A 24572-nucleotide genomic window follows, 5' to 3' on the forward strand; every position below is an offset into this window, starting at 1 on the left:
GGCTTCTCGGTGCAAATATGTCTTCAGCAAACGCTTAAAATAGTAGGTTTTTCTTATACTTTATGGGCGTATCAGTCAGATAAGACAAAAAGAATGATAATCCTAAACATATATCACCAGCCCCTTTTTAAACGTTGAATAATCAATTGTTGTATCAATTACTATACGCCTTGTTCGAAAGCCATGTATGAAAATACGTAATAGTTCATCCTTTATAAGTTTGTGAAAATTGAATGTAACAGAAACATTATATTTAAAATGGTTCTAATAATTAGAACCATTTAACAAGAGCTTGGACTTTGGGTAGTTGTGTCAATCGGCAATGTGACGTAGCCCTGTCTATTTCATTGCTGGCAACTCAGTAATGGCTCTTTGAAATCAACAAGATTTGTCTGGCTTTTGAGCGAAGGCTACGCAATCAGTGTATATTTCGCTTGAAACCAGCGTCATTGTTTTGACGCAAGAAATAGATATTTACAACCTACTGAAAGTCCAAGGCCTTGTTACAATGGTTCTATCTTGGATCAGTCTAGAAATCAAATAATTAAACTCAAAACACTTATAAATATTGACCTGCAAGTTCTTAATAAAGTCAGGTATTTGCAGACCCCCTTTTAATAATTACGAATCAAGCTGTACATAGGTAATTAATACGAAAACAAATGCCTAAAATAATTTAATGATTTTATTTGAAAAAAAAAATTAGTCAAGTTTACAAGAGATCAGTGAATATGGATGCTGGTAAAAACAAAGATTGCTTCTCAAATTAATCAAAAGGTATTTTCCGAAAGTAATTAAGTGCGACTATTTTTCAAGGTAACTTTGTCAAGTTCCTTCGGCGTAGTACATTCAATCCGATCGGCACCAACCGTATCACAATTTACCTTAGGGTTTAGGTACGCAATGAAGTGTCAAGTGCAGTTGAATTGCAAATGAGATTTTTTTTTTGTCCCTATGCTTTACCTATTAATGTTATTAGCGTTTGGGATACCGGTTTACACGTATCTGCGTCCTTAGCTGTTGTTATTACAACGTACATGCTGAGAGCGTATTGTATTTGTCATTTCTAATTGTCGAACACGTTTCTGGTATTAATAATTAATTAGACACGATTTGAGCTGAACAGTTTTATTTTTTTTTTAATGTTTAAAATGATTAATATGGGTATGTTTAATGCTTTGTCAAAATTTAAAAGTCAAATACTGAAACAATAAGAGCTGTATTTTTTAGAATTTTATTTTGCTGCAAAAACCAGCTAGTATAATAAGTCTGCATGTACCTTCAATTTTAAGATAAATAAGACTTGAAAACTCATTCAATGTTGTCAGAAGAGAATGATTTTTCTTCTAAGGAATAAATGGGAGATCAATTTTTGTACAGGACGACAATAATTCAATTAAGGCGTCTAAACGGCTTTCCCGCCAAAACATGATTAACAGAAATTTAAAAACCATTACATTTTTTCATTTTAGTAGAAAATAACATTTTCATGAAAAATAGCAGCTCATATTGCTTTAAGTTATAAGCAAGATACAGAGTTTGAAATTCTTTGTTTTGTTAAGAAAGCTCGAGCCTTGTTATTGTTTTTCTATGTGTTTTATTGGTGTAAGTTTCAATCAAATGTTGCTCTCTTCAGTTTATAATATTATTTATGAATGCATTAAATCAGTTCTTTGTTTGCCAATGCATCATTTTGTCAAAGAAATGGCAATTCTATACTTTACATTATTTGTAAACAAATATAAGACTCGAGCTTTGTTTACATAATAATGAATTCTTACCTCTGTATCTCCCTTATAAATGGACCTCTAACATTCATCAAATATTTTGGTCCATCATCCAAAATGCACTTCAAGTAAACCAATTTATGCATAAAAAATAAAAATATAAAATTTTGATCTAAAATCGTGTCTAATTCCCCTTCAGTGCAAATCTAAGAATTTCCTTTTGTAGTTTTTTCATGGGTCGATATCTCGTTTTTCCCGTCAGACACGTTTTTGGCATTATCTTAAATTTCAAACAGATTCTCACCTTGACTGCAAATTGTGTTTGCTGGAAGTCAAATACCACTATCGTGGATGCTTGAGCGTGTGTATGGCTAATTTACAAACGTTATTAGATTGTATTCTCCTCAATATTGACTGGCTAATTTAATAACCTGTCATTCACTAAAAAAATTCCATTCATATCCTGAATATTGTTTGCTTTCACGTTTGATAAAGCTATAAACAACTCTAGAAAACATTGTCTGTATTTTACAAGCAACACTTTTTAAAAATCAACAACAATCCCCTTTATTATACATACTGTTAACAAACTTACAATTTATTCGAGACGACTTTATTTCGCAATAAACCACATGAGCGATTGACTGTTTTGCAGTAACCACGATTTTATTGATTTAGTTAAGTAATAACAAACACAAGTTGTTGGTTTGCAGTATAAGACATTTTTGCTACGATTGCGAACCCATCAACCTCGCAAATTTTCGTTGCTTTAATGGCTCGAAAATGAAAATTGGTTTACAGCACATTATAATTACTTTCCTAACCAGTTACCTGGCGACCAACTGATGAGCTGACTTCGTTCCGATATTTTGACATGATTATAATTTGATATAAAATTGTTTTAAGCTGATTAGTATTTTGTACGAAGTCAAAAGTTTATAACAGCCAACGATCAATATTAATAAACATTGTATTTGATATCTCTAAAAATTAATTAAAAATCTTAGCTAAACTTAACAAAAAACAATCAATATTGATATCATAAACAACATGGTTTTTTCTCCTTTGTATCATTTTTAAGTACATGTACAAAGAAGAAACAATAGTTGATGTCAACCAGGGATGACTAATTAGATAAAATGTTACATATACATGTAGATCATATTTTTAAACGAGAAACAGCGGAACCCACTTACAAACGTCACTACCGCTGCAGTATATCATACAATGTATCAAAACACATAATAAAAAATACCAATGTGTTCTCGTTAATAAGAATATTATAACTGTCTTCTTTCAATTCACGACACAAATGGTCGAATTTTAGTATTTCTAATCTGTTTCTGTCGTGAAATAAACTCCATGAGCAAGAACGAAGATATCACGGCGATCACAGCAAAGATGGCGACACAAAGGGAGAGAACTACCGCCATCATGTACTCTTGGCTATAGTCGTCTTCTTCTACATCCTGAAAAAAAATATTGTAACTGGGGGATTTCCCATTGGCAGCATGGGAACTGTTTGAGGCGTTTTGATTGATGTGAGACTGCGCGGCTACCCCACCAATCTCTATTTCTATGGCTTGTTTCATAGTGACGTTTCTCAATGTCGCCGTATTCGTTGTATTTGGATAAGAAACGGTTGTCACATTTTGAAAGGCACTTTCTTCTCTAGGTGTTTTCTGCGTTGAATTATATAACGGCAAAGATGTTGTATTGAGACTGTTTGAATAATTACCACTAAGAGAGGTAAACTTTTCAGTAGAAGAAGAAATATTTGATGTGTCATCATCTGATAAATATGGTATCGTTACACTACTGTATGTTGTAAAATTCACCTTATCATCGCCATTGTTAACTGATGAAGAAAACGAGGATTTAACAAATTCAGAACACTTGTTCTGGTTTAATGGAGGTACATGATAAAGTCTTGCCCGGTCTCTATCAAAAACATACACGGCTAATCCCGCGCTATTTGTGACGTTTAAGAAATGCAGTCCATTCTGTAGATTGGTTATCTCCAGGATATGGTAATCACTAAATGAATAGTTTGTAGCCCGCACTAGCGAGCCGTTAATCGATACGCTAGGGTAATTGTCCATTTTCTTTGTCACAACAATCACACAAGGTTCCACAACACAGCTGGAAGAGATTTCAAACCAATTGCAAAATGAACGTTCCAAAGGGAACACTGTGAACAGATTAAGAAAAGACATGTTCTGCAGGGTTTTCATGCTTGTCAAACACATAACTTGAATTGGTTTTGACGAAGTCAACTGCAGAGTGAGATTGGCTTTCACATTCAATTTCTTAACGCTGTGGGCCATGACAGTGAAATTAAACTTATCCTCTTTTGTTTCGACCCTTACATCCGAATTTTCTAGACCTGTAAAAGACATATTTAAAAAAAATGAAAGGACTTCAGTCAAATCTGTGATGATCAAAAGAGTGATGTTTGTAATTCCCTAGAATTAGCGCTAATTGACACTGATAATGATATTTTGTTTCACGACAAGACGGAAACTGTTTCCAAGGTAATAGGTACGGGAGTCACTTCAAGCGCTCTTTGGCGACGTGAAGTTGATCAGCCAGTGAAGTGGAAGGCTCCATTAGGCCGTCAATTCATTTAGGGGTTTGTTGATCGCTTCCTAATTACGCTTTATGAACCCCAGACACAAAATAACCCTAACGTCTACAGATTTACTGAAATCCTGTATCAATATCATTGACTGCATAAGAGACTTACGCAACTAAAGGTAAAATACCTACTAAGTTTCGTATCGTGCGGTTTGATATTAAAAACACGTGACATTTTTGCTTGCACATGGAAGTTTCAAATGATACAGAGTGATTTCTATGTATGCCCATTCTATATATAAATGAACAACGGAACATTATAGATATGGGTTTTGTTTCCATCGTAACAAGAAACCATTGTCTATTCCCAGTAGTCTGTTTTAGCCTCTTTACTAATGATTTTATAGATACTGATACCCATTACATGATATACCACCGTAAAAATAATCAATTTTCTTTCTTATAATGCATTATCCTTTTACAAAGCTGTGCATTTCAGAAATAAAATTTTAATACTTTATCAAATTTAGTGAATAATATCACCGTTTTCATTATTTGAACGAAAAAAGAAAAAATCAACCAAACAAGATTAACGATCTTTGATAATCAACGACAATGAAAATTTTGAAGATAATTCTGCTATTAACAAGGTGAAGTTGTTGCACACAATAAAGATGCGTTCGTAAACACCCAAACAAATCAAATGATCAACTTTTGTTTAGTGTGTCTCGCCTGACACGTAAGACATTTGCCTTTAAAAAGTAATACATTATGGGATCATAATCTTATATACACTGTAAGAGAGATCAAGAATTATATTTCCTGTAGATAAAAAGTATTTTTTACAGGAATTGGAGGGCTATCGAATTTTAAAATCAGCTATGAGTTTAATTCACATTTTATCTAAATTTAAATAGGATTTTTTAAATAATTTAAATAAAAAATTATGATTTACAATTCAAGTTTAAAACTATGCATTGTAACAAACGTCTTAAATTTCACGTCTGTAAAATTTAGTAAGTTTTTTTGTACAATTCATGATTGTTTGACTTTCGTAGGCATTGATTTACTTTGTTATTTTACAAAATCATTATCTCAAATCTTTATTACAATTTCAACATTTCATACTCAGAATAGTTAAAATAAAACCCTCGTAATATTTTGAATGTTACAGTTCATCTATAACTGTAAATACTTTATACATGTATTGCCTGGGTGTCATTTACAACAATTATCATTTTTGGGGGGGGGGGGGTAGATGGGTGATGAACGTAATGAATGTAACAATGACCTGTTGTAAACTAGTTAATAGTGTATATGGGCATAAAGGAACGGAATTGAAATGGTCTCAAAGTCCCGTTTAGCTAAAAGAGAGAAATGTAGAAGAAGGTATAAGTAGTGCGCACATTCTTACATTAGTTCCAACTTCAAACGAACGCGACTTTTAATCAGACGTTTCAGACAGTCATTAAACCTATCTATCTAAAATCTTATGTAATAATGTCAACCATCATTTTAAAATCAAAGAAAATGTACTCTAGATAATGCAAAGTGGGAAATGCTGTAATGGGATTTTGAAGGAGACATTCTGCAAACATTAATTTCCATACTGGGGAAATAGATTGAACAATTTTTAAAGATAATCAAATCTTTTACATTGAATATTAAGTTTCAATTTAACAAACCGAACAGTTAAAAAATAACATCATCTGATGGAATAAACGTGCTGATCATTATGTAATCATGAAGTAGGATATCGTCTGATTTAAAAGGAAAATAATTAAAATACTCAATTTCGATATTGTGTGTAACTTAATACTAGTATTAGTAATGAAAATTTAAAAAGTGATAATGTACTAAAAATACGTTTTCAGTATTTATGACAAGAAATATATTTATATGACGCCTCGTAGATTTTTAGTGACATATGATGTTCAGGCCTTCAGTGTCACGGAGAAAGGTCAAGGTCAAAAACTGAAAGTTGAATTTCTTTCAAGAATAATTCGAAGAAGAATAGAAAGAGTAGCAACAATTCATGTAGCATTTTGATACACACTGAACCATGGACATTGTCTTTGAATCTAATTGAAACATAAATCACACCTAAGTAGTAATGATATCAGGGACAAAGAAAAGATCAAGATCAGACAACTATGACACAGCTGAACTGCCCTCACTAAAATGTGGCGAAGGATAAAAAATATCTTGAATAATTTTACGATCCAAATACTTATAGATTTAAAAAAATGTGAAATCAATATAATAAAGAAAAATATTCGATACCCTTGGAAAATAATTTTTTTCTTTGAGAAAAAACAAACCTCTTTATTCCCCTTATCATCATGCAATATACGAATTCTGTAAATAAATTTCAAGAACAATTTCTTCTTTTAACAATAAATTGTTGGCAATTGCTTTTTAAAAATTAACTCTTCTAAATATTGTACCAAGATGATTAAGACTGCTTAACGTTCCTTCACATAGTCCTACTCATGTCCATTCAATCTATTTATGTTTTCTCCAAATCAAAAGGAAAACAGAGTAGATTATAATAATTACCTGAAAATAATTTAATTTTTAAATTATCTTAAAATCATCATACAATACTTTACAAATATGGTTGTGATTAACTCCTAGATTGTCGAAAATGCATTTCTAAAATGATAAGTTTTGACAATGTTTGCATTTTAAAACTATGACTCTCAATACAATATTCAGCTATTAGTTTACTGTTAAATTAAAGAAAAGTTCTGAGAGACATTGATATAAATTTGCCTTTTCATAAAGAGGATAAATGAAATTTTGTATAATAAATGATTAAAATAGTTTTGTTGTCTTTACATGGTATATGATCGCCTTATAATAAGACATTGGTTACATTAAAATCAATTCATAGAAAAGCTGTTATGAATTTTTTGGGAAATATTTGATATGGATATCAATGTCTTTATTCTTTTTGATAATACACGTACCAACATTTTTGGAATCGTACTGTATGCAAATTTTATATATTTATTAACTAATAAATAAAATATATCAATATGTATGTTTACAAAAAAGAGGATATAATATAAGTGCATATTGGATGTAACTTTAGTAACACGAAGGTCAAGGTCAGAAATAATTACACAGTAAATATGAAGCTTGATACCAATATATATCATATCCTTTTTTGAAACTGAGGTAAACACAAAACATGTAGGGGTCGTACGAGTACGTGACAAACACTATTAGTATATGTATGGACAGTGTATGGCAAACGTAAAATTAACAGTATGATAATGAATTATGTGTAAGAAGCTGTGCTTTTTTGTCCTTTTTAGCTCGCCCAGACGAAGTCGGGGATAGCTTATCCTGTATCTAACTTATTACTTGTCCTATCTTCATCAAACTTGCATTGATGGTGCATATAGACATACTTAAGAACTTGAAAGACTTGGATGCTGAACCTGGGCCATGAATTTCAGATGCTGGAGGAGGTTATGGTTTTCTGGATCAGGTTAAAGTTTTTGGTGCAGGTGCCCTTTGATAGCCATTTCATAGTTACTACTTGTTCTAACTTCACAAAACTTGCATGGATTGTGCACTTGACAGGCTTGAATGCTGAATCTGAACCATAGGTTACGGATGCTGAATGTGGTTAAGGTTTTTTGAGCTGGTTAAAGTTTTTGTAGGAGGTGCCCTTTGAAGATTATATCTTAGTTATTACTGGTCCTAACTTCACCAAACTTGCATGGATGGTGCATCTTATGATACTTATGCATTTGACAGGCTTAAATGCTGAATTTGAGCCATAAGTTTCAGAAGCTTGATGAGGTTAAGGTTTTTAAAGCTGGTGAAAGTTTTTTTGTGCAGATGCCCTTTGATAGACACATCTTAATTATAATTGGGTCAGTTTTTATCAAATCTGAATAGATATCATGATGCATCTTGTGATTCTGATGCACTTCACAGGCAGAAGAATTCATGGACATGGGAGTAAAGAAGAGGGTTTCTAAGATCTAACACATTTTTACTATATGGTCATATTGGCCACACCCTAGAGCCTGAACATATGACCCAGGGGCCATGCATTTCATAATTTTTATAGAGGGCTTTATGGACATCATAACCATGCATTCGGGTTTTCCTCACATGTGTGAAGGTAAAGAAAAAGATTTTTAAAAATTTGGCGTTTATGCATTTTTAGCCCCGCTGTGGCGCACCGGGAGTGTTAGAATCATGAGTTTTCATAAATTAGATTCCTCTTACCATAGACATGCTTTACATCAAGAACGATAATCATTGGTCGTGTAGTTTTCAAGAAGAAGTTAAAAATGACAAATTGTTGACGGACGACGCACAACCCACGACGACAGACAAGGACAAATTGCAATAGGTCACCTGAGTGACTCAGGTAACCTCGAGAAAAAAACCCACTAAAAACGTTGTTTAACATTGTGAAAAAAAATGGTGTTCTTATACATTATCTGAGAGGGGGCTGTCTGGTTTTTTTATTAGTTTAATATCGTATCGTTTCAAAAAACAAGACGGAAGTCCTACTCTTTATTCGTCATGAGATCGTATCTAGTTTTTGTTATTTTCGTCTGTTTAGTACAATGTACTAGGATACATACCCATGAGAAATATTTCCGATTCCTCGTCTGTTACCATAACAAACTCCGTTCTCATATAATCTGTGTTTGGAATAGACTCCAGTGCTCTGTTTGAGCCGGGTATTGGAAGCACTTCCGGTTTTATCAACATCACACCAAACTGTTTTGAGCTATTCACAAAGATAACATCCGAATCCATATCGCCAGCAAGCAAGCAGTCTGAGCTAAATGAGTGGAGCTCTTTTCGGACTTTAAAAGCTAGCATTTCTGGTACAAGCGTAGAATTGAACACAAAAATCTCGTACGTCACAGAATCAAAACCTGAGTACAAACATATTTTGGTGTTATTGAAAATATTTACAGGAACAAGATATTGGCGGGAACTATTTGTGACGTCATACAGCGGAGTTAAGTCCCCTGTCGGTTGTTTTAGATAAATGTGTCCAAAACTGCTCCTTTCCCCTATTACCCCTCCTGAAATAAAAATAAAGTTATTAAATGTTTTTGTATCTAGCCTCTCGAAAACCCCCTCACTCGGAATTATAGTTCCCTATAAAACTTCATCGACGATTATAAAACTAAACTTGCGTTTGTCGATTATAGTTTGATTTTATCATTTTATGTTGAACAATAATAGGTTTAAAAATCTTAGGCGTCTAAAGTGGATGAAGGCTAAACTTTTCTAATCGGAATAGACACTAAATTTATAGCTTCTAGGTAGAGGGAAATAAGCATCGATATTGGTCTATTATCAGTGCTTTGAACCCGGGTGCTTTCATCAACATAAAAAAGAACCTTACAAATAATTTAAGTCTTATTTACAATAAATATTAATTTAAATAGGATGATTTGGGCATATGTCGGAAAGATTATCGTATGGATGAATAGTGAATTTGAATGTTGCGATAATTATTATTATATCAGTCTCCCTGTCATGGGTATATATATATATATATATATATATATATATATATATATATATATATATATATATATATATATATATATATATATAAAGTGATTGTTGTTTATTTGATCAAGACATCATGATGTCAACACCACTGCATATAAAAAAATGACAAAATATGATATTTATAATGCATTTTTTAGTCTTATTTGCTTTAGCCTCTAAAATGCAAAACATGTGTTCGGAACCTACTGATGATCTTACCTTGTAATCCTTTCTTAAACTTTTAAAATCCATTTATGGTCAAATAAATACAATATTGTAAAACTTTTAAATGGTGGACATTAAATATATGTACTTTATTCCACATGGTTATATAAAGGTGTCCCAAATACACCACCTTAGGCATCGTGATATTTTTGTTCATTATACAATTTATGAGGCTAAAGTTTGTCGGAGTCTAAACAGAAAACTGATATGTCCCTGTTTCCACTCAGTCCTCAGAAGCTGCTCAAGTTATCAGTGACGCAATAGAATAATTTTTGTGGCTAAATGTATCATCAAGGCATGTAATATCAATCAGATTCAGTAAAACAGGTAAGTGTTTTAATCTAGAAATAGAGTGAAATGAAGTGAATTATGTTGAATTCTGAAAAGGGAAAAACAAGTATAATTATTCAGTATAAGAAACAAGCCACCAAACAACACTAAATAAGCTTGCTGAAAAGCAATAAATTTTTACAGTAGTAACGTTTTTTCTATTCTATCGACACTTTCTCTTTCATCCCGATTTAGAAGATAAATACCATTGACTTTTTAGACAAAATAATCTTGATGTCCTCTTGGCTAGAATAGCAGCAGAATAACTGCAGACATCAGTGAATTGAATGAATTTTGCTTCTAAAAACAGAAACTCTAGCATTTAATGACGCAGATCAAAGCCCTTTGATGATTCGAACTGATGGTGATAATTTCATACAGATGTAATCAATAAACCGTTATAGAGTTCAGCTTTAAATTCTTCAAATTAATGTTTCGTTGTTTTTTTTTAATGGTACACTTTTCTGGTGCATATGAGGATTATTTAATGGAAGTATTTGTTTCTTCCTAGAGCAGTGAGTATTTTCGCCGAGCAGTTAAGAGGAAATTTACTTTCTTCCTCGATTTTTTCTTTTTTTCAGGACTGCATATAAATATTCTTTCGTTAAACATCATCCGACGGACACAACATTCTGTTTATCCATTTAAGACATGGATCCAGTGCTAATGATATAAAGTGATCTAAGGGGACGTACAAACGGCAGTAAGAGTTTGTTTGATTCGGACATTGACCCACGTTGTGAATAATGTAACGCAGTAATCGAAAGCCTTTTACATTATATTCACGTATTATCTCCATAAATGCAATAAAAGCGAAGGGATTATCTATCTCTTTGCGTTTCTTCTATGTATATGGCTATTTATTCTCGAAATATTGAGAAAACATTACTTGAAGGCAAATTCTATTTTGATGAGATGAGATACAATTGCAACGTCAAGCGTCAATTCGACCAAGACATCATCGACTTCCGGTCTCTTTGATTTGGCTTACATAGACACCGAGAAAAGGTTTTTTACGTCACAGTTCATTTAAACTATGCCACTAATCGACATTTCCTAAAAATTTCATGATTTTAAAGCAGTGAATCAAATGTAAAATCAAAGAGAGTATTTACACATGTAATAAGACTGAGGGCAATGGTTAACCTCCATGATAGTACAATCTGCTTGACTAATTCTCCATTAGAGTTAAGCCAGGGCAAGCCTGCACATTTATTCATGCCATTGGAAGATTTTTCACCCTAACGAAAAGGTTTTATGGATATCCAGAAATCTGCCGATGTGGAGATTAATAATTTCATTAGTGCCAGGATGAAATAGAATGACGATCGACAAGGCGCTTTCTAACACTGCTCTTCGTCATGATATCAATGTATTTATAGAATTATTTGGCGAAGCCACTGTTTTAAAAAAAAACAGGAATAGTTCAAAGATTTGCATGTATATACTTCAGTAATGGGCGATATGCTTTAAACATGTAAAGAATAAATCTATTATTTAATGGAAATTACAAGCAACGGATCACTTTTCATCTGTACGTGTACTTTATAAATGGCTTTATCATATTTTTAAATCTATTTGTTTCTTTTAGCGAGAATAGCATGATTATTGAAATAAAAAATCCATGACTTTTGAAAAACAACATTTACACTGGTATGAAAAACTGAAGGAATGGGGAAAAACAATATTGATGATTTAAAGGTCTTTTATCTTGACCAATAGGTTTATTGATTACAGCAGAGCATTAACAACCTTTTCAGGAAAAAAAATTGATACAAACTCTCATCGTTAAAGTAAGATAGCGACATAGAAAGAGTCTCACAAAAACTCCATGGGAAAATTTTAAGCGGGATTTCACAATATTATGGTTTCCAACTCTTTGCTAATATATACATGTATATCATTTTATTGAAACTGATTTTTAAAAAAACTCAATTGAACTCCCTAATCTGTGAGATTGTAAGAAATGTTGTACAAATACTGTGTACAAGAAAATATTTGCCCCCGTTTTTTTTTGTTCCTTTCGCCCTCGTTGTCGGGTAAATTAAGTACTGGGCGTATTCCAATGTTTCAAAATATCTCTCTTAAACACAAAAATGTCTGGGCGAATTCAAGACGGGGCGTAACCGATTGGCGAAAAATAGACGGGGCCAAAATATCCGTGAATACAGTAGAAATAAAATAATGTTGATATGTAGTTTAAGATGCGATTTATCAAGTTATGGACTATATAACACTAACAAACAAACTGTAAATGTAGATATTAAGATAAAAGAGAGTAAAATTATATTGTGTACACAAGTTAAAACATTAAAATCAAGAGACTTTTTAAACCACATACCACAATACTCTGTTTTTAAAAGAAAAGCAAAGTTGTCATTTGAAAAAAACGGTACTTTTAGGCAGTAAGATTACAACATTTCAACAAAATAAAAATAAAAGAACCATTATTTTTTGTGGGGGAAGATGTGTTTACCCGAAAAAGGAAAAAAAATTAGTTTCCAAAACCAATGCAAATGCCATCAAACATCATTTCATTTCGTCACAATTTTAATGCAAGGATAACCTTTCTAAATCATCCAATGCCATAGATTGGATTGGGATCCCCGGAATATTGCGGTTTACTGTGTGAAGGGCAATCTTCGAAGTACAGACGTTCGGATTTTTCATCCCAATATCTCGGCTCATCTGTTTCCCGATGATGAAGTTAATATTAGTTTTTACATAATTACTTTATAAATACCCTTGGTAAGATGATGAGGCAGGGATCAGGGTAATTACTGCTGTATTCAATGTTCGGAATATCGAGCGGGAAAGAGAGGGAATCTAAGCCTTTTTATCACAGACCGATTCGCTTTATGATACGTAATAAAACTAGCACGTAAAAGGAAACAGTCACACCAATGTAGTCTGCACTCACTTGTTAAGATGTATTGTATTACAACATGTTATTCAAACACGACAATGACATTATCGTGGAATAACAATAGAAAATGGTTTCATTTCTATTTTCTTTGGCTTTGAATTTCTTATTTAGAGAGACAGACAGACAGACAGATCTAATAATCTATCCAGGCTGAACTGCAAGAACTTCTCATATACTTTAATTTGGAAGAGATCCATGTAGTTGATTCGAAAGGCTCGTCTTTTCTTCTAAATCTCTTTAGCAACTCTGCTAGACTTGATCCCTAGGGTTTAGTATTTTTGAATGGACTAATTTACATAATTATTGGAATTGAATTCCTTCTAATACATATATGTATTTGTAAAGACATCCCAATATAACGTTTTAAAAACGAAAGTTAATATGTAAACAAACAAACTCTGTGGAATATGCAAGAATCTTGAAAAACAATAATTTTTCAAGATAGCCTGTTGATAGGTCATTATTTTAAATTGAAATCGATAATATTGACTTGAAAATCCTTTATCATGACGGTTGTTGTTTGAAGTTGATTAAAGCAGATCGAGTCATGCAAGGAAATGACGTTATTTTAATCATCAGTACTTCTTGTTTTAAATGACAATCTATGTGCATCACAACTTAACATTTGCATATCCCTTGTTCTTTCCCAATGTAAGCACATACGGAGGACCTGCAATTATATGCGTTAGCGCGCATCATGGAATATGCCAGCTGAGCAATTGCTATTCATAACGCCATGTTCACTAAAAAACGTTGTTTATTTCTTAAATATATCGCGACAATTATTTAATCAATTAACTCTTGTACGTTATCATGATGTCACACCTGTTTTATTTATGAAAAACTAATATCATAATTGCCATAGATCAATCCCGGAGCAATTTGTATTTAATACACTTTTGTTATGGTAATATATATTATCTTATAACTATAAAGCAGCAACGTTACTGTAAATTCTATCGCTCGACTGTATCATTTCAAAATGAGAAAAGGGGTTTATAGCAGGCAAGGGAAAAAGTACACGTGACAACGTATAAAAAAAGATGTATTGTTGTCGGGTATTCAAATACCGCCTGCAAACCCTGCACCATCCTAGGCCTTGTACAGACCAAAAGGACTCGATCAGAAATTACTTTTTTTCTCTCCCGGAGGAACAGCAATAAATTTTTAAAACGCTAATAGTCTGCTCTTTTTGCTGAGTAAAATTTGAGGTAAATTTCACAAAAATTGCGTGAGGGAAAAAAGATTACAGCTGTAAATGTCGTACGGAAATTATATTTCAGAAACTCGAATCCGACTTAAATGATCAAACCTATCTAAACCAGTTTTTCTAAAGTACAAATTGTTAATTTTGCCAGTGACAGCAGCCGATTAATAACATTGTTGATGAAGTAAGGGAAAAGTAGTCAATAAAATATAGATTTAAAACACTTATTGTAAAAGAGATCATTTCAAATTATTTAAAGAGGAATTACCATGGGACATTTGAATTATTTACAACATAAATCCAAACTAAAAGATCATTTATTTGGAGAGGACCTGCCATGCGACATTTGAATTATAGACAACACGAAACCAAACTAATATAGATGATGTTTTTCTACTCCCACCCTACTCCAAAAAAAAAAAAACGAACAAAAGTGCGAAATAAGCAGACATTACCTCTTGATCCATTCAATATGTCTGACAGGTCTTGTTGACCAAGCTCGCTATTCAACAAGGTAAGGTTTATCAGACCACCGGAAGTTCCGTTTTCAGACATGGCCGGAATGGTAATGACACACGAGCTACTGTTTTGAATCGGAACAGGGTCAAGAAAAAAGGTCTCGTTCATAATCTCTTCAATAACAGGGATATACACCAAGAAATCATCGTATGAAGCTATTCCTGAAACAAATAGGAATATATGGAATATTATATGATAGAATATAAAACTATAAATGAAGTCATGTTTTGGATTCTTGGTCATGGTTAAACAAAACTACTTCAGCTTATTACTTTTTATTCAATGATTCACAATAATAATTTGAAACTATTTATTTTCCAATCTGTTCAATACCTTTTAGTGTTGAGCTTAATAGAGCCCAGCATAATTAATTTATAGATAATCAGTTTCAAAAGTAAATAATCCCTGATGATTAAAACTTGTCTTTTATTTAAGCCAATTAAAACTACTGCAAAAATCACATGATTATATTCAGCGAATTATTTCAATCGAAAGATGTCAATATAATTATCAATATATTACAAGTATTTATGAACATTGTCCATTTGCAAACAGTGAACGAAATGCATAAATAATTAATAAATTTCATTAAATCTTGCGCTGGGAATTTGTATATTATCTGGTTTATGGAACTTACAGATATTTCCTTTCATGGTATTAAGTGGCTGTATTAATTCTACATGTAGTCAGAGTAACTAATTGTATGTATCGGAAACACAGCGCTGAGCTTTGGCTTACCTCTTGCAAATCCGATCACCCAGATGAACACAGCAAAACCAAATCCATCTAAAAAAAAAAATATTCAAAGTCTTGCCTTAAACATTGGATAAATACTGTGTCTGTTACAGATACATTACTACGTGTGTTGGTAGAAATTTCATGCATTACAGAAACAATGGCATTGTTTTATACGCTTTCTAACCCCAAAATATAATCATCGGGATTTTTTATCTTGCGATTTTATCCGTCTCCCATATATTCTTTTCTCGGTAATAATGGCATGTCTGCAGTCTCTGCTTATCATATCCTTGACGTCTGACGGTACAATGCTTTGTGTAGACACCAAACATGGCATTGACTCCATTACGTTCATATAAAAAAAAAAACTCGGTTATAACCTAGTAGTACAACGCTTTTTTATGGATTCAGAAAACCATAGGAGTAGACAAGTTAATTACATAGCAAAACTGCATCCTATTGGTAAAACGCACGACTTTTCATCCTACATGTTTTCTATCATGTCTCTCCTAATCCGTTTCTCGCATGTACTGATGTAATTGCAAAAGAGTAGAATTCAGTGCCAGAATATTCCTCTTATTCTGCTTTAAGCAAAATCATCGACTGAGCCGATCGATTTCCATAGAGACAAATACCAATATTAGTAAAATTAATATTATATAAGCATATCAAATAGCAATGATCTATGCAAGTCTAACCGTAATACTGAGAGAGAGAGAGAGAGAGAGAGAGAGAGAGAGAGAGAGAGAGAGAGAGAGAGAGAGTACTCATATTCTTATTTAAAAACAATGATCTTTTTAGAAATATTATGATGACAGTAAATTTTTTCCTGCTGTGTTAATTTTTCTAACAAATTCTTACATATAAACATTAATGTTTTACAGTACATGTACTGATACTTAAAGTATTATCTATTTTATTTTTCATATAAATCTATATAAATGTATGTAAATAAATTTTAAGCACACAAAATGATTATGTTTAATAAAAAATACGTTTTTCATATAGTTGTCTCTTGTAATTCATTTTCAAAAAGTCTTGATCGATACGCTAAAATATTTTTACCTTGAAAATTTCCATGGGGAAAGAAAACTTCTGATAAACCCATTTCCATCGATAAATTAAGGAAACTGTTTTTTCCTTTCGATTCTTCGTCTCCCCGACATTGTGATCTTCTAAACAAGATATCCACGATGTTTTAACGGTATGTCGTCTGCAACGAGAGATAAAAGAAATAATGTCGTCTGCTACCACCACTTATTCATGGCTTGTCTTCACGACTTCAAATATCACAGATCGAGTTTGCATATTTCTGCTAAAGAGTATCCAGCAAACTCAATCTTCCTTAATAGGAGGTTGTTGCCGCACTGAACCACGGGTAAGGATAAGGGTCGCTAGAATTGTTTCATTTCTCTAAGCTACCAGAATCAATAATTGAACAATAATCTTTCGACGTATGAAGAAAAATCAATCCAGAAAATCCGGGTAAATGAAATTACGTTTGTTTTGATATCCAGGGTAATCCTTAAAGAAATAAACATGAATTTTATTTTAAGCACAGTTCAATACAGTTTCGAAACAATAATGAGGGAAAGTTTTCATTAGAATCTAATTTAACGATTATTCATTTCAACTATCTTTTTAAAGTATATTTGTTATATGTTTATTAGAGTTTTGAAATTCAAGTACTGATGCCATTTTCGTGACGATCATAAAATGAGAGATATAATTAAACATATATATCTTGCGTAACTTCTGTTCAAATGACAAAAATCCTGAACATCGACATTTTGATATCTGTTTAACATGATTTTTTGACATTTTTACATACATCTGCATATCTCGAATTCTTTTCTTTCGTTTGTGATTTTGTACAATAGAGTCACAAATAAAGACAACAAAGAAGTAGACAAAAATAAAATTGCCATGCAACACAGAAGCCAAACTAGGAAACCTGTTTTTTGTCATGTTCTATAAGCAGCTTGAAAATGATATGCAGGCTGTACATTAAATAGTACTCTCATTAAATATAGTCTCAAATGATTGGTTTTAACTGAACCTTTTAAATGGCTTTTAAAATAATTGTTTCCGGATGTTTATGAACTTAAATATAATAATGGACTTTGTACTACACTATACAAAGCACACAGCTATCGATGTATTTCAGGGAAAAAAATGTTTAATCAAATGCAGAACTATTAAAAATTCTAGTTTAAATACAGAACAATCAAACATCATTATATATATTGTCAAATCGATTGATAAACTGTTTAACTTAAAAATCATGAAGGTACTTAGCTATGGCGCCTAGATTTCTATTGTGTCAGCACCTACCTCTGAAGAGACTTTTACCATACCAGTTAACACCCTATTCTCAACCAAATGTGATTTTTTCATGGACAATGTCCAAACCTTTATACCACAATCAAGCTTTTTCATTAAGGCGTATAAAACCAAAGAAAATCTTGAAAAAATCCCCATTTACATCTTTTAAATAAAATATAACATAAAAAACCACAAAAGCAAAATCGGGCCTAGCTAAAAATGCAATTCAAGCAGTGTTATAGATTTGTGTCAAACAAATGCTAGCATACGTCTTCAGATATTCACGAGGACAAATAAATTTATGTAGATATTTTTAACATGTATATACATCACAGACAAACAAACTTATACGCGGTTTTTGACTTTAATACAAAATTGGATACATACAAAAGGTCATTAATACCTTAAAATACTTTCAAAGCATTGAAATTTTACGAGTTACAGTTCAAAGGTAAAATACACATACATATCACGGACAAACAAACTTATACACGGTTTTTGATTTTAATACAGAATTGGATACATACAAAAGGTCATTAATACCTTAAATTACTTTCAAAGCATGGAAATTTTACGAGTAACAGTTCAAAGGTAAAACAAATATATTAGTGATCGTTGACAGACGTACTTAGAGACACAGAGAACCCGATTGGTTATCTACACCGGCATTAAAACCACACATTAAAACTTAACTAAGATCAAACATTTTATACTAACATCAGCAGTTTTTGCTGTTGTTAGGCGTATTACGTAAACACCGGTGACTACATCACCTTAGTTAATATTAAAATGCTTCCTTCTCCAATGACAACTACCACAATGACGAAATTATAAGCCTCACTGCATTTTTATATAATAGGATTTGCTGCGAGTATCAAACTTTCATAACAAAAGAGACATGATTGTTGTTTTGGGTCATATTGTACCGAAATACCAACGCAAGTCACGTTCAGACTTATGATTAAATTAATTTATAAGGATAAATCGAGAATACATAAGGCAGCATGCCCTTAGTTTGATATTTAAAACATTATAAAAGGATTTCTATGCGCCAATAGATGGTATTAATATAATATTCATCTGTTGTTTTGTGTGGTGCAACCATGATCAATTCAATATGTTGTATGAAATAAAACACACAGAAAATAGACCAGTAATTGGTTTAAATTGCAAAAGATGACTTAAGCACGCAGAAAAACTTACCCGTTTGCTTAATTTTTGCAAAATTGCAACATATAAATATAACCCAGTATTTAAACATATTAATTTGTACGCTTTTAGAATGAGTTTGATTCGGAAGTTCAACCTACAATTTTAAAATATACATCGCGCAAGACCAAATATAATAAAAATGACCCCAAAAAAGTCAACTATTGATAATGGGTCATTTATTTAAAAGATATACACTAGTTATGATTAGATTTATCTTTAACACATCTTTTACGATCATATTTCAATATAAGGGTGTAATTATATTTCCCTAAATAAACAGTTTAAGTATATAGTATCTACTATACATAATTTTCCTTTATTGTTTTATTGAATGTTTATCATATACTGGGTTTTTTTTTTTAAAGATTTGAAGACTCCAAATCTCAAAAGGCATATTTGAAACACGTGAACGAGGTTAACAGATATAAACAATTGTTTATAAATTATTTTCCGATCGCACCAATTATTTCACATGGCATATAATTAGCACAGTCTACCATTTTTGCATAAAAAGGGATAAGAAAGGATAGCACAGGAAACAAAAATTGGTTTGTCTTGTTTTGTCAAGAAAATTCTATTAAAATACATACCATATTGAAAATAAACTTTCCACTACTCAAAAGAATCTTTAGTTAAGAATCCTGATTTTTTTCCAGAACGAAAGTTCTCATATCAAGAGTAGCATCTTACGAAGCACATGAAGTCTACTAAACGAATATTCCTCATCCTTGCTTTGACAACAAGTCACTGCTCTTTCCTTCCATTAGGTCTGCGAAAGTGCGAATAAAAATCTATATTTTCTTATAGTTATGGCAGTTGTTTGATTTTCGTAGCAGAAAAAATGTATTCAATCCACGAGAAATAATTTCGCCTAACGACGTTTGAATTACACTAAAAAATAGTTATAGTAATGATTTTCAAAAGACGGTAATTAAATTGAAATGGAACAACTCCTTTGCAAAACAAAGTATGTTTCAATACGCTTCACAAGGTAAAGTTTGAAACTATACCTGCATGGATATTGATTTTGATAAAATTGAATTGATGGATGGCAGTAAGCATACTGAACAAGTGAAGCGAACGATAAGTATAAACTTACTAGGAAACCTTTCTCTATTGGATTTCTAGTCTTCCACAGACCACGCATTTTAACTTATGGGGCTCCCTGGAGGGATAGAAAAACAATGGTTTTAACTGAAAAACAACATCTTATTAATGCATGTGATTACTCAGAATTTAACGCCTTAATTAAAGTAATGCGGTTACAAGGTTTTCGCATTCCATATTCAGCTTAGAAGGCTTGTTTCAAAATACAATATTTATCTATATACTTTAGAAACTAAAGGATGACTGTGGAGCCTAGAATAAGTTGAATACAGGTTAGTATAAAAGGTCATAATTATAATTAATAGTATTAATAGTAATTTCACTTAAAGTATATTAAAAAATTAATATACAGTCCCCTGGCCCCGTGGTTTATTGAACCCATTGAATTGAACCAACACTCAGGCCATCTCACGTTTGATCTCATTTTCACTTCTACAAAAAGTGACTGAGGATCGAAAATGTCTCAGTTTTAAGATTTCTGGCATTGACCCCTGACCTCTGTAAAAAGGTCAAGGACACGGCCAATCAATTTTATCTTAAAGGGGCTATAAGAACTATCATACATTTGACTTTCAAATATTGATAGTTTGTTGTGTCTTAGGAAGAAAGATAATGGAAAAGTATTTTTAAAATGTGTAACCATAAGGTACATGTAACAAGGACTATGGCTTAGAATCAGCACACTCCTAAAACAGACTTAGATCTAAATTTTAGGTTGATTTCATTTTTTAGTTATAAGATAAGCTTAAAATAAACATCAATAGCATTCGGCCTTTAGAGATGAACTTGAAACAAGGTTATCATAATTTGATACTTTTAGAAAATTAGTATTCATGTCGTAAGCAAAGGTTTGATTGTCATTGATACCAGATTGATTTTCTCATAGATTGCGCTCACATCACACAATTTATACATGAAATGTAAAAGTAATATACTCCACATGCGTCATTTTTTCTATAAATTATACATTAACGTTTTGAAAACAATCAAGTTGATCGGTAAAAGGTTTTAACATGAACAATATTTATTGAACACGTTTTTAGGAGGCCGACGTATTATAAATGGTCGTTTTCCGAGGACATAAAACACCTATAAAAGCAGTTGATTCAAATGTTATGCTTATTTGGAGACTTACAGTTTCAACAAATGACAAAAATATCAGAAGAACCGAGCCCATTTTGTTTAATTGCGAACTCTAGTCTTAATACGAATTGTATAAAGTTTATACCATTATACTAGAACTTAAAGACCGTGTGACAAAGTTTACTTTTTTCAAAACTGATCCTGAGGCTCAAGTGAGCTTTTCTCATCAAAATTACTGGCTGTCAAGTTTGTTCAATTGAAAATCCAGGTCCCCTTTGGAAGGGCAATAATTTAGAATCATTAAAAAATTTGTTGGTATTTTTCAAATATTTTCTCATAAATCTTTGGGCAGAAAAGCTAAAACTTGTTTGCAAGAATCCTCAGGTACCGTAGATTCAAGTTTTTTTTTTTTAAATCATGAAGCCCGGAAGTAGTTGGAGGCCACAATTAGAGGTCGAATTTTTACGAAGGAATATAGAGAGAGATATATTTAAAAAATCTTTTTAAAAAAGCATATGGCCAGAAAATCTATTACATATTGGAAAGCATCCTCTGGTAGAGTAGATTCAAGTTTGTTCAAATCATGATTCCTGGGGGTAGGGTAAGGCCACAATGGTGGGTTAAATTTTTACAAGGAATATATTGAGAAAAATCTTTAAAAACTTTTCAAAAACCAATTAGCCAGAAAATCTGTTTTTTTGTGTTGAAGCATCCTCAGATAGAGTAGATTCAAGTTTGTTCAAATCATGATCTCCGGGTGTAAGATGGGGTAACAATGGGGGAATATATAGCGAACATCTTTAAAAATCTTACTCTTAAGAACCAATTATCCAGAAAATCCATTTCTTTAATTAATGGAAGTATCCTCAAGAAGTGTAGATTTAAGTTTGTTAAAATCATTGTATCCGTGGGTAGGGTGGTGCCACTTTTGGAGGGGTGGAATTTTGGCATAAAAATATATAGAGAAAAACCTTCAAAAATTTTGTTCTTCTAAAAAACCATTTGGCAAGAATAGCTGTAACTTGAGTAAAAGCATGATAAAGTATGTAGATTTAAGTTTGTTTACATCATGAAGCCCTGGGGTAGGGTGTGGCTACCATGGGAGCGGGGCCGGATATGAAAGGGGTAAAGTTAATTTATCTGTGTTCAAAACACGATCCCTAGGGTAGGGTGGGGCCACAGAAGGGGAGGGTTTGAAATCTTTCATAGGAGCATATAGAAAAAAATCTTTAAAAAGCCTTTTCTCAAAAATCATTTGGCCAGAACATCTGTTATTTATGTGGAAGCATCCTCAGGTCGTGTAGATTTAAGTTTGTTCAAATCATTGCCCCTTTGGGGTAGGATGGGGCCACAAATTTACATAGGAATATATGTTGAAAAATCATTAAAATATTCGTCTTAAAAAAACAGAAACACCAAAAGGAGCTAAATCTAAAAATATGTATGCGAAAAATTTGAAAATCTTTATAAACAAGATAATATTCACTAAATTGTCTAGACATTTTGAATTTGCTACTCTAAAGACTGCCCATAGCTTTCCTAATCAGGTATGGCTATTGTTGCTCAGGTGAGTTTTGTATACCTTTACTCAAAGAATACGAACAACATTATAAGCACAGTAACTCAAATACATGCAGATCTTATCCCTTATATTTATATTTAAAATCATCAAGAGTTAGAGGAGTCAAAATCAGCAAAATAATATTATCCTAACCATTGCGAATAAACAGAAATACCAAGAAGATTATGGAGTCGGTAATTTAATAATCCCAATACAAATACTTTTTTGTTCGTTTTACTATCAAGCATGTCCAATTTGTCTCAAAATATCTGAGAGTAGAGAGGATAATTAAGTTATTATGATTCTTTGTATTAACGACACTATAACGTTTATGTAACTGACTCTTATGGCCAAAGTTCTTCTTTATTCGATAATGACTCTCTCTGTCTCTTCCTTTTTATTCCTTTTATGATAAAATAAATTGTTTCAAAACGATCTTACAATGAATTGATCGAATTATTCGATTTTAGCAAAATGCAAAAAAAAAGTTAACTTCAAGGTACCATCCCATCATTCTCTTATGAATAGGACAAATGTTACTTTAAAAAATGTTTTAAAAATATGTTCCATTCAAAAATGCCTCAAAATTTTAAAATTTACCTTATTTGCCAGATTGTTACCATAGCAACGGTTCTCATTTTTTAAAAATTCTTAATTGCATAACCATTTAACAGTTTGTACCAAAAAAACTCAAAATTTGGATTTTCTTATTCAAATCAAATGAAGATATTCTATTTTTAAATTTCTTTTTTAGTTAGGTGTCATTTTCCATAAATAAAATGTATATTGCATGAACTTTAATAAGAATATAAAAAAAAATACCATTTCAACTAATAAAAAAAGCGCAAATGACTATTTTCAAACGGTTTTCACGTTAACATTTTAAAAGTATGGTTTATCTATCAATTTTCTTCTATAAAATGAGAATGGACAAAAGAATAAAAATTGTTTATGCATTTGATAGTGTACATTAAGCCTTGGTTACCAGGGATGGGGTAATTGAAAAAAGTATTTGTAATTGAGTGTAATTAATTACATTTTTCAAAGTAATTGAAAGTAATTTGTAATTGAGTCTGTCTTCAATTACAAGTAATTGAATGTATTTAAATACATTCCAAAAATATTGTGTATTTTCAATTACTTTTCAATTACATTTCAATTACTTTTTTTCCAAGTTTAAAATATAAAAAAGGTGTCTTATATAAATGATAAATAGATTTTATACATGTTTGGCATGGACTTTTGTTTATACAATAATTAAATGTCCCATAATGTTTCATATGTTTATACAGCATAACACACTGCCCAGGGCAATAGGTAAAGATCTAACTTTGTGGAGGTGTGAACTCCTCTAATACCCAAGAATCCCCATTGATTTTAGACTTAAGGGTGTCAAAATATCTCATTCTTGTGAATTATAGCAATTATTATTTATAATTATACTGATATGCTGTACCGTCGAAAGTTGTACTTTCTGAAAAAACATAG

General features: G+C 31.9%; 1 protein-coding gene across 1 annotated transcript; it reads right to left on the minus strand.

The window, feature by feature from the left end:
- Positions 1–548: 548 nt before the first annotated feature.
- On the minus strand, positions 549–20347 carry LOC128165325 (uncharacterized). The gene is made up of 6 exons (XM_052829743.1): positions 19924–20347; positions 16862–17009; positions 15797–15844; positions 14995–15219; positions 8921–9373; positions 549–4113 (listed from the first exon to the last, which is right to left on the minus strand). The coding sequence occupies exons 2-6, from the start codon at positions 16908–16910 to the stop codon at positions 3029–3031; spliced, it is 1860 nt and encodes a 619-aa protein (XP_052685703.1). The 5' UTR covers positions 16911–17009; positions 19924–20347; the 3' UTR covers positions 549–3028.
- Positions 20348–24572: the final 4225 nt, after the last annotated feature.

This window comes from Crassostrea angulata, chromosome 1, assembly GCF_025612915.1.
Source record: "Crassostrea angulata isolate pt1a10 chromosome 1, ASM2561291v2, whole genome shotgun sequence".
Classification (NCBI taxonomy): Eukaryota; Metazoa; Mollusca; class Bivalvia; order Ostreida; family Ostreidae; genus Magallana; species Magallana angulata.